At 53.2% G+C, this 11,711-nt stretch overlaps 1 protein-coding gene across 4 annotated transcripts; it reads left to right on the top strand.

The window, feature by feature from the left end:
* The first annotated feature begins 3,789 nt into the window (after positions 1 to 3,789).
* Positions 3,790 to 11,173, top strand: TPM2 (tropomyosin 2). Of its 4 annotated transcripts, none has more exons than XM_032860516.1 (9): positions 3,790 to 4,070; positions 4,503 to 4,628; positions 7,552 to 7,685; positions 7,783 to 7,900; positions 7,995 to 8,065; positions 8,204 to 8,279; positions 8,775 to 8,837; positions 9,003 to 9,072; positions 11,025 to 11,173. In XM_032860516.1, the coding sequence occupies exons 1-9, from the start codon at positions 3,957 to 3,959 to the stop codon at positions 11,105 to 11,107; spliced, it is 855 nt and encodes a 284-aa protein (XP_032716407.1). In that variant the 5' UTR covers positions 3,790 to 3,956; the 3' UTR covers positions 11,108 to 11,173. The 4 variants fall into 4 exon arrangements, with proteins under 4 accessions (XP_032716407.1, XP_032716405.1, XP_032716406.1 ...); XM_032860514.1 differs by lacking the exon at positions 8,204 to 8,279 and adding an exon at positions 8,523 to 8,598 and having other exon boundaries at positions 3,794 to 4,070; XM_032860515.1 differs by lacking the exon at positions 11,025 to 11,173 and adding an exon at positions 9,961 to 10,281 and having other exon boundaries at positions 3,795 to 4,070.
* Positions 11,174 to 11,711: the final 538 nt, after the last annotated feature.

Below are 11,711 nucleotides of genomic sequence, written 5' to 3'. Positions count from 1 at the left end.
TGAAGACTTTAATTCAAAAAGATATGTGTACCTCTATGTTTATTGCAACATTTTTTACAATAGCCAAGATACAGAAGCAACTCAAGCATCTGTTGATAGATAAATAAAGATGTGGTGTATTGAGGGGCGCCTGGGTGGCTCAGTGGGTTAAGCCTCTGCCTTCGGCTCGGGTCATGGTCTCAGGGTCCTGGGATAGAGCCCTGAGTCGGGCTCTCTGCTCAGCGGGGAGCCTGCTTCCCTTCCTCTCTCTCTCTGCCAGCCTCTCTGCCTACTTGTGATCTCTGTCTGTCAAATAAATAAAATCTTAAAAAAAAAAAAACCTTTAAATTAAAAAAAAAAAAAGATGTGGTGTATTGATACACACAATGGAATGTTACCCAGCCATAAAAAAGAATGCACTCTTGTCATTTGCAACAACATGGATGGACCCTAGAGAGTATTTTGAAAAGTGAAATAAGTCAGTCCGAGAAAGACAAATACTATTTGATTTCACGTATATGTGGAATCTAAAAAGAATCTAAAAAAAACTAATGGACAAACAACAACAAGGGGCACCTGGGTGGCTTAGTCGGTTGAGCATCTGCCTTTCGCTCGACCGGTGATCTCAGGATCCTGGGATTGAGCCACAAGTCGGGCTCCCTGCTCAGCAGGGAGTCTGCTTCTGCTTCTGCTTCTCATTCTCCCTCTACCCCTACCCTCCCATTCTGCGCCACTGCTTGTGCTCTCTCACTCTCTCTCAAATAAATAAAATCTTAAACAGCAATAAAACGGACTCTTAAATACAGAGAACAAACTGGTGGTTACCAGAGGGAAGGGGGGATGGACAAAATATGAAATAGATAGGGCATTAAGAGGTATAAGCTTCCAGTTATACAATAAATGTCATGGAGATGAAAAGTACAGTATAGGGAATGCAGTCAGTAATATTGTAATAACATAGGGTGACTACAGTCATCGTGGTGAGATTATAGAATTGTTGAATTAATATGTTGTACACCTGTAATTAATATAACATCATATGTTAATTATACATCAATACAAAAACATTTATGTTAACAGGGTTAATGTATAATGGGTTTCCGTTGTTTTTAACAAATTTGTAAAAATTTAAATTTTTTTCTGTTTCCCTTTTTTTTTTTCATTTTTAAAGGTTTTATTTATTTATGTGACAGAGAGAAAGAGAATACAAGCAGAGGGAGCAGCAGAGGCAGAGGGAAAAACAGGCTCCTTGCTGAGCAGAGAGCCCAATGTCGGACTCAATCTCAGGATCCTGGGATCATGACCTGATGCTGAAGGCAGTTGCTTAACCACCTGAGCCACCCAGGTGCCCCTCAGGTTCCATTTTAATATGTTAAGTATTGATAGATATAATCCACTTCAACAAAAGGTTTTTGGATCTTCAAACCCTATTCTTAATTTTTAAGAATATAAGAGGTTCTAAAACCAAAAAGTTTAGGGGGAAAAAAAAGTCTGACAACTGCTGCACTAGATCATAAGTTCCTTTAGATCCAGACAGTATTAATATTTTTGTGCGCATAAAAAAATTTACCCAGAACTCTTATGCCTGATGCTGTATTACACACTGGGGATTCAGAGTTGAAAAAGTTCCTGTTCCTAGAGGATTCACAGGCCATTGAAGAAGACACATAGGTAGGTACAAGAACAACTGTAACAGGAACTATGAGAATTACAGGAGCCTACACCAAGAAAACCAATCTATTAGGTGAAGGGAATGAGAGGTGCAGTGACCAAGGAAGGCTTCCCAGAAAAGCCATCATTTGATCTGAGTTTTTAAGGCCATCAGAATCAGCCAACAGAAGAGCATTCTAGACAGAGGGAACAGAATGCATAAAAAGTGGAAGCTTTAAGAGAAGTATGGTTATTTCCAGGTCCTGCATGTGGTTCAGTCCGAATACAGCATGAAGTACAAGTCTGTGTATTGGGGGTGAGGATGGGAATGAAAGGAAATGAGGCAGGGAGGTAGGCAGGGGCCAAAACGCAGGACTTCATATACCATATTAAGAAATGTGGATTTTTATCCTTAAAAGAGAGAGGCAGGAGGGAGGGGTTTGGGAGTATTCTAGTATCTTATTGGCAGTAACTTTTTTAAAAGATTTTTGGTAACAATGTCAAGGTTCTGTTGAAAGAACATGTGAATTGGGGACCCAGGAGGAAGACCACAGCAGACACAGGCTGGGGGTACTTTAAGGAGCTGCCCAAGACAACCCCAGAGACATCATGTGTAGGAAGTAGAATCCACAGGATTAAGTGGCTGTGGAAAGTGAGGGACAGGGGAGCGCTTGGTAACCCCCAGGGGTTTAGCACTGGCTACTGGGGAGGGTGGAGGTGTCTTCCACGAGTTTGGGGAAAACAGGGAGATGGTCCCAATGAACGCTGTGAGGTCAGGTTTGTTCCACGCGTAGCAAATCGGCAGCTGAGCAGATCTAAATACATTTCCGCACCCCGTCCCCAGCGGCCCGGGCCCGGGGCCCTCGGTTCCCACGGCTCCCGCCCCCACCAGCAAAAGCCAGGCCGCCCCCCGCCCCCACCAACGCTCAGCCTCAGGGGAGCAAGGAGAACCGCTCCCTCCTAGTTTCCTCCGCCGGGACTCCCCTTCCCCCTCCTCCGAAGCGGCTCTCCATTTCCTCTCCACCCCGCCACCCCGCCCGAGGAAGCACGAAAACAAACAGCCCCGGACCCCGGGCCTCACGCTTCCCGACTCGGGAGCGGCTCCCGCGGCGGCGGCCTCAGGGAGAGGAGGCATCCCGCCCCCGACTCCCGATGCCGGGAGCTCAGGAACTCTTCCCCCGCCTTCCCCGCCTCAGCCCGGCCCCGCCTCCCCACGGGGAAACAGCCCAAAAAAGGGCAGAAAAGAAATTTTGGCGTAAAGTTGGCCAGCAAGAGACGAAGGGAGTCCGCAAGGAGAAGGAAGGGAGGCAGGGCGCGCGGGGCCAGCGGCGGCGATTGGAAAGCTGGCAGGGGGAGGGGGAGGGGACGGGAGGGCCGCGTCCCGGGGGTGGGGGCGGGGAGCGCTCCGGGTCGGGCCGGGCAGGAGCCACGCGGAAAATATGCGGGACACGTGGGGGGCAGGGCCGGCGGGGCGCGGAGCTGGGTACCTAGCCGCCCAGCCACCGTAGGAGGGGCGCTGCCTCAGGGGCAGGGGCTGGAAGGGGAAGCTAGGGGAAGAGAGGTCAGGCCCGCCCTCGGGGGCAGCAGGCCCGGCCTCGTTCCTTACTGGCTCGGGACCCTGGGCTCCCTTCCTGCCTCAGTTTCCCCAAGTCCCTGGTGAGACTCACCGCTGTCACTACCACGTCGGTAACGCTGACCCAGAGTCTGGGACTCGGGGTAAACTGAGGTACTCGAACCACGGAGGAGCCCCGCCTCCCAAGAGACATTTAATCCAGGGGGATTTACAGGAAACTTCTAAATTAAGGGCAGCGACTGCTGCAGCTGAGGGGGGCACGCGGGTCCCTGCGCCCGCGCAGCTGCCGTGAGCTCACGCCCCGAAATAGCCCCAGGGGCCCCAACCGCAGCTGTTACTGGGCCCGGCTGTCACTCAGAGGAACTTTAGAGCCCCCAGCCCTAGGGTCCCCTCCCCTCCGCAAGGCCAGAGTTTTTCCAGCAGACTGTACCAGCTACTTTACCTTCCGACGGCTGGGGGATAGGGGGAGGGGAGGAGCCTCGAGGGGGGCGGTCCCGAGGGGGTGGGAGCAGGGGGCGGCCGCGTTCCCCCACCCCGCTGAGCTTCTGCCCCTACAAGGTTTGGGCCGCGGTGGGGGAGGGTCCCGGCCTTCGGCTCCGCCCGGCCCCTCCCAGCCTTTTAGGCGCCCGCGCGGCTGGGACATCCCAGTCCCGCTTGGTCCTCCTCGCCTTCCACCCGTGCGCCCAGTCCGCGCAGCCAGCCCAGTTCGTCCAGTCCACACTGCCCGCCGGCCGGCCCGCCCCCCACCGCAGCCATGGACGCGATCAAGAAGAAGATGCAGATGCTAAAGCTGGACAAGGAGAATGCCATCGACCGTGCCGAGCAGGCCGAGGCCGACAAGAAGCAGGCTGAGGACCGCTGCAAGCAGGTGGGGGCCCCCGAACCCAGTGCAGCGCCCTCCTCCCTAACGAGGGAGGGGTAGGCCCTGCCCTGTGCCCCCTAGCCTGAGGCCTGCGATTGCAGGCTTTCCCGTCCAGTGTGAGGGCTGGACTTTCACAGTACCATCAGGGACCCAGCCAAAGCCACACTTAATCTCACCCACCATACCTGGGCAGCTGCAGTCTCCCAGTTTCCACACCTGCCCCTGCAGAGCAATGATGGGCCCAGCTTCTTGGGGCTGGAAGCTTTATCTCTAGCCCCACCAGGTCCCTCTCAACACCCCTGGCTGCACTGTCCTTCCTCTGCTCTCCTGCTTCCTACCTGACAGCCTCTAAGTACCTTTTAGTAGCCCCCTCACCCACAGCCGGGCCTCCTTCCTGAGCCCCCCGCCACCTAACTAACCAAGGCCTCTCCCTCCCAGCTGGAGGAGGAGCAGCAGGCCCTCCAGAAGAAGCTGAAGGGGACAGAGGATGAGGTGGAAAAGTATTCTGAGTCAGTGAAGGACGCCCAGGAGAAACTGGAACAGGCTGAGAAGAAGGCTACCGATGTGAGTGTGGACCTGGGGTATGGTGGGAGAGTGCACTGGGAGGGGTCCCAGATACAGGAATGAAGGGAGAAGGGGACCTGGACATCCCCAGCACCAGGACAGAAATAGTTTCCTCTCAGAAACCCAGGCTAAGGCAAGGTTGCACAATTAATCTAAGGCAGTGGGTAAATCAAAACCATACACCATTTCCCCCAGAAGACGCAGCCTTGTAAGTCCATTTGGTTCCAGCTCTTAGAACGCACAGTGATCAAGCAGTTAGTCATTGTGGGGGGTGGGGGTGGTACAAGAATTTACCATCTACCTCAATTAATCCTCTAGCTGAAAGTGGAGAAGAGGCTGTAGCTCCATTTGCAGGGTGTGGGGTGTGGGTGTAGGTACTACTGAGTAGGAGGAGGGAGAGGAATCCAGAGATGGGGCCTGACTTGAGTTACACCCCTGGGGGGCCATTAGAAATTCCCTGGCCTTGACCTCTGGCTCCAGCAGCCCTGCTGTGCACTGGGGCCCAGCTCAGGTTCTAATGGCCCCTCATTTACCCTCATTAAGCTGTTAGCCTTGAGACCATGCCAGGCCACAGGACGGAAGGACAGGGCCACAAATGCCAAGGCAGCCACCTTACCAAGTCTTGTTCACTCTGATATTTCTCTGTCCACCCCACATCCCCCTAACCACATTTCTCTACCTTCTGCCATTCCCAGCCCCCACCTTGAGGTTGAAGAATGGCCAAATGACCATCCAAATGACTTTGGTTATGATACTTGTACCATTCTCTGCCTCAGTTTCCCCACTTGCCTTCCATCCAGGATTAAAATGAGTCTATGATTGGAGGTATGGTAGGATTGGCAAAAGTAGGTCTGAACATCTGAGATCTGAGGTGACATTACTGTTTATGTTGACCATTATCCATGTTTCCCAACACCTCCCTGCCAAGGTTGGTTTCTCTGACCTCCAGGCTTGGTTTTGGTTCTCCACCAGCCCTGGCACTTGGGAGGGAACTGACCTGCAGCTGCTAGCAAAGGCAGCCCTGTGTGTTTGACGCTCTATAAATAACTAAGGCCCAGTGCAGCTGGAGGCAGGACTGGAAACCTAAGGAGCTGGGTGGGGGCTAGAGTGGAGGAGGGGAGGAGGGGAGGACAGGGACAGAGCTGGGGATGCAGGGCAGCAGTGCCAGGAGTCAGTAGCAAACACTGCCTGGACTTATTGTATGACCTTGAACACAGCACTTCACTTACACAATGCCTCAGTTTCTCCCTTCTCTCTTCACATTTATCCAGTGGGGACAGTAGTGCCTGTCCTGTGGTTGGAGAGCAGCATCTATAACTGGGAAGAGCTTGAGAAGTAGAAAATGGCAATTATCAGTCCTGTGATGAGGACCCCAGGACTTCCCAGACTTTTCAGTCATTTGTCATCCCACTATCACAAAGAGAGTTTTCCTTTTATCTTTCTCTAGAGTAGACCCCTAAGGTCCCCCAGAGTCGTTCTTCCCAATCCCCACTGCTGTCCCCAGAATCCTTCCACACTGAGTCATCTGGTCCTCTGCCTATGATGAGCTTTGTCACTCTAGGTGGCCTCAAGCACCTGGAGGACAAGCCACGACTTTATATGGTGCTGAGTTTCCCTGCTGTTCAATACCACCCAGGACCTGCTTTCTACCTGCTCTGCCCCCAGGGCTGCCACCCATCCTTTCCCTCTTTCACTTCTTCCCCTACACTGGCCCTTTCTCCTTTCCAATCTTAAATCTCAAGGTCTTTGTCTCTGAGGGAGAGACAGGGATAACCTAACATTTATGGAGTGCAGACTCTGCGGACAGTGTGCCCAAGTGCTTGCCACATACTGTTTTACAATTTCCCAAACTTGGCTTATCATCAAAATCACTTGGAAGCTTAAAAAAAAAAAAAAAAAGGGGGGGGGGGAAGATTTCCAAGTTTCTGCCCTGGAAATCTCATTTCAGTGAACCTAGCATGGAGCTAGAAAGCCTGTTTGGTTTTACAAGCCCTTCCACTTGGTCTTGTTGATTATTAGAAGACCTGTATTACCTCAGAACCACCTATAGAAGAGGAACTGCTTGTGTCAACTCAGATTTAAAATTTAAAAAGGAGGAATCTGAGGCCTGGAGGGACTAAATAAGTTGCCCAAGGTCACACAAGTGTAGAGTGGGTGAGCTGTAGCTGACTCAGAGCCCATGCTCTTAACACCAAACTACAGTGCTTCTCTCATTTTCCTTTATTGGGGGCCCTTCTTGCTCTGCCTTCTTATTTTCATAAGGTATCATCATTTTCCGTGGACCATTCCCAAAACCTCCGTGGTTCTACTTCTACGGCAGATCTGGGGCTGCACATGTGTCACTCACACTGCCCTAGCACCGCCTCCAGGTGCCCCTGGCGGGGCGGGGCACTGTCCAGAAGCCCCTTGTTACAGCCACGGGAGACGGATGTCTCCCGTCGGCGGGGCTAGGCTCCAAGCCCCTCACTGGGAGTCTGACTGTCAGCTCGTGACGTCACTGAGCTTGACTCTTGTGATTGGCTGTTTTTAGCAACGGCACTGTCTGGTTGGCTCGATTTTCCCCACCCCCTCGGGCCAGGCTTTGTTGTGGAAGAGTCAGAAGGACTCAGACCTGGTCTGAGCATGGAGCGCTTTCAGTGGGTACAGAAAGGCCTGCAGATAACCATCAGGAAACTATGCACAGCGCTAAAAGAGTCCCTGAAGCAGAGAAGTGGAGCTTGTTAAGGAATGCATGTTTTGGGCTGGAGTAGAGAATCTGGATAGAAGATGGTTGGTTGGGGGGGCCGGGGGGGAGAATAAGACTGAAAGTCTGGAAGCCAGGAAACAGATTCTTTCTGACAAGAATCTTACCATCCTCTGGAACCTCTCTGATCCTCATCCAAGGCAAAAAAAAGCCCCCTGACCTCTGGCCTTTGACCCACAGGCCGAGGCAGATGTGGCCTCCCTGAACCGCCGCATTCAGCTGGTAGAGGAGGAGCTGGACCGGGCGCAGGAGCGCCTGGCCACAGCCCTGCAGAAGCTGGAGGAGGCTGAGAAGGCAGCTGACGAGAGCGAGAGGTGGGCAGGGGGCCTCCCAGAGGGCGGGCCAGGCAGGGGCTGGCAGCCTGTCTCTGCTGGTCCTGACCCAACTTCTATCCCGCACCCTGCGTCTCAGAGGAATGAAGGTCATCGAAAACCGAGCCATGAAGGATGAGGAGAAGATGGAGCTACAGGAGATGCAGCTGAAGGAGGCCAAGCACATCGCTGAGGATTCCGACCGCAAATATGAGGAGGTGACAGCCCTGCCCCACTTCTTTCTCCCTCCCAAACCACAGATGCTCCCAGCCACTCACCAGAGGTTTGCGCCTTCTGTCCCTCTCCCCCCAGGTGGCCAGGAAGCTGGTGATCCTGGAAGGAGAGCTGGAGCGCTCAGAAGAGAGAGCAGAGGTGGCTGAGAGGTAAGGAGACCCTGGGGCAGCAAGTGAAACTTGGCCTGGTCCATGGCTCTGGGGTACTCTGGACCGTGGGAGGCAGTTTCCCAGGCTTGGGGCCATAGGGACAGGTCCTGTCCTCTGACCCCGAACTGCTGCCCCCAGCCGCGCCAGGCAGCTGGAGGAGGAACTCCGAACCATGGACCAGGCCCTCAAGTCCCTGATGGCCTCAGAAGAGGAGGTAGTGACCTCTCTGGACCTTTCTGGGCAGTGGTGCCTTCTCTCAGCTCACCTTCCCCCCAAGTCTCAGGCTGCTCTCTCACCTGCTGGGGGTTGGGAAGGGCCTGGGGCTTCCAAACTCTGCCTGCTGTCACTCTCACAACTTTGCTCTTCTTTTCTCTCTTCCACCCCTTCCTCACTGTGCGGTCTCCACTGTCTCCCACACTGTGCCCTCACACCCCCCCCCACCACACACCCCCTGCAGTAAATGTGGGGACCTAGAGGAGGAGCTGAAAATTGTTACCAACAACTTGAAATCCCTGGAAGCCCAAGCGGACAAGGTAGAAGGGGGTAGACGGGCAGTGAGGATGGGGTCCTGCAGGGGAGGGAGGCGGTACGCTCAGGCAGGGAGGGGCTGGCTGTTCCCTGGAGACAAGATCAGGAGTAGCCTGTGGGCTCAGTGGAGTGAAGGATTTGTGGAGGCGACCTCCTGATGGCATGTGTATGTCCCTAAAAGTATTCCACCAAAGAAGATAAATATGAAGAGGAAATCAAACTGCTGGAGGAGAAGCTAAAAGAGGTAAGAATCCTACCCATCCCTGTTCTTCCCTCGAGCCCCCATCCCCGTCAGACTCTGCCTGTGGCAGGGACTTTGGGAATAGGGATGGAAGAGGAGGTTGACTTAAGTGAAAGTACCTGGGAGGGTCTAATTTTTGTCATTCCCCCTTCTTACCTTTACTCCCAGGCTGAGACCCGAGCAGAGTTTGCCGAGAGGTCTGTGGCAAAATTGGAGAAGACCATCGATGACCTGGAAGGTAAAGGGATATTCCCCTAATTCCCAAACCTTTTTAAGTCGGTCTGTCCCTTATTACATGTCCCAGATAAATTGGTGTTGGACCACCTAGGACTCCACCAGCGTCCAGGGCTGTGCCCACCATTCAAGTAGCTGCACCTGGGTGCGGTGTGCCCACTCCAGTGCTTCTCGAACGTGAGCCCTGGTAGGGGCAATGCTGCTGGTCCTCAGACCACACTTTGAGTAACACTGACCTAGACAATTTGTCCCCAAGTGCAACACAATAGCACTATATCACAAAGATCTCTTTATTAAAAATAGAGAGCTTTGGTTTAATATCTTAACTTTTCATGACATTAATGGAAAATACTATTTTAAGCTAGATTTGATGAAAATGAACATCCAGGTATTTGCTAATCTGTGGCTATTTCTCAGTAGTAGCAAGAATGTTGTACCTAAACTGTATTTTCTTTTTTTTCTACGATAACCCTTTCACTTTTGTAATTCCCACTTCTCGTGCTTCTAGCCTTCTCGGCAAGCCTCAATTTTATCTCCAACTTTAGGACCTTTGTCCTTTCTGGCCCTAGCACCCTCCCCTTGAAGCAAGCACTCCTACTCGTTCAAAGCACTGTGCCCCCATGTCCCTGAGGGAGGTAGGAGCGCCAAGGAGAAGGACTGATTTAGGCTCCAGAGAAAAAAGAGACAGGGGTACAGAGAGGGGAAGAGGGAGCCCTCAGGGCTGTCCAGCCTGTTCTCTGGCCTATTTCTCCTACTCATCCTTGTCAACCTCTCTCTGACTCTTGTTCTCTCTTTCCATTACCCTCTCTCCTTCCTTTCCTCTTTCCCTTCATTCCCTCTCCCCACACTCCCATCTGGCTCCCTTCCCCTGGACCCCCACCCCCACCCCCAGACGAAGTCTATGCACAGAAGATGAAGTACAAGGCCATCAGCGAGGAACTGGACAACGCACTCAACGACATCACCTCCCTCTGAGCCCCACGCCAGTGTGGCTCCTTCAGTCCCTTCTCTCTCCTCTTTCCGTTCTCAGTGGGGAGGGGGCAGGCAGGAGGAGCAAAATGGTCAGCATCACACAGCCAGGCTGGGCGCCGCCTCAAAGAGCCCCCACCACACCTGCCACCCACCTTGGCACTTGCTTTGTCCTTCTATCCACCCACTCCACCCTCCAGCCTCTACCTCTTTCTGCTGCTTAATAAACTCAACTTGGTCTCCATGCTGTTTTCCTGCCCTCCAGAGATCACTTCCTCACCCCCTTAGAGACCCTGGCTTTTATAGACACCCCCAATCTTGCGAGCCCCACCCCCACACTGAGCTCACCCACAGAACACTGTGGCCCACAAAACCCCCTTCACGTGGCACTCTCGCTCTGTCACTGTCTCACTGCTGCACGTTGGCACAAATCACCCCGTCAGTCGCTGCGAGCCCTCTGCTGCCTCTGAGAGACATGCTCTTATGCTGACCTAGCCCTGTCACTGACCTCAGAGCACGCCACTGTGGTTCCAGGATGAAGGAAGGACTGGAGAGGAGATGGGTGGGGAGGTGCCAAGGAAGGGCCAGAAGGTGGTGAAGGTCTGGGGTGACATTTGGGAAAACCCTGCATCCCAACATGGGGCTTTCACTGCAGGTCTGGTTTCTGCCTCAAGCCTGTCTGTCTGGCCTTCCCCTTTCTGGCTCAGTCTTTGTCTTCCCTTCTGATTCCAACTCTCATAAACCCTCTAGAGAAGGAGGTAAAGTAGTTTATGAATCAGGCTCCCCATCCCACTCCGACGACCCCGAAGCCTTGAGTGAGGCATCTGTCTCTCTCTTGGTCAATCCGTCTATTTGCCCCTGGCACGGGATCTTAAGAGTTCTTCGTGCTTATGTCTTCCTGTGCCTTCATCCCATTCCAAGTCTGCCTCATCCCCCATCTCCCCTCATGTCTCCCTGCCCCTCCTCACATGCTGCTTCCCCTCACAGAGACCTTGGCCAGTGCCAAGGAGGAGAACGTGGAGATACACCAGACTCTGGACCAGACCCTGCTGGAACTCAACAACCTGTGAGGGTTGCTCTGCCCCCAGCTGGGCTGCCGTTGCCGCCCCAACACAATAAAATGGATGTTACCTGCATCACGGGGCCCTTTCAACCTTTCTTTGATGTTAGCAATGGTGGTGGTAGTTTTCCAAAGTAGAAAGGCTGAGAGGATGCCCCGGGGCAGCAGTGGAGTGGAAGGGCCCGAGTGACCATACTCCACAGTAGGACTTCCTTTACCAAGGGAGCCAAGGGGTGGGGGCAGTGGGTTCCCTGAGGAGGGTTGTGAACAGACTGAGTGAAGCAGAGAGGCCCCTCTGGGCTGGGGGAACATCCAAACCCTTATACCCACACCGCAAAGGAGCTGCAGTCAGCGGCCCCGTGCCATTCCAGCAGCGGCCAGTCTGAAGGAAAAACTGCAAAGCTACACAGATTTTACTCCAGCAGGGTCAAAGCCTAAAAGCCTCACTATGATTTTAAGCCTAGAGGCTAAGCCTGCCCTACCCCCAGACACATATACTGCTGTGTGTGTGCCCAAGGCCATTCTAACTATCTCAGTCATTTCTACACCCTTCCCGAAAACATCTGTGCTAGGCAGTAATGCCCCCTCACCAAACTGTCCACACCCTGATCCCG

This window comes from Lontra canadensis, unplaced genomic scaffold, assembly GCF_010015895.1.
Source record: "Lontra canadensis isolate GAN:19392208 unplaced genomic scaffold, GSC_riverotter_1.0 scaffold19, whole genome shotgun sequence".
Taxonomy (NCBI): domain Eukaryota; kingdom Metazoa; phylum Chordata; class Mammalia; order Carnivora; family Mustelidae; genus Lontra; species Lontra canadensis.
Note: the sequence above shows the minus strand (reverse complement) of the source record. Positions and strands in the feature narration are given on the sequence as shown.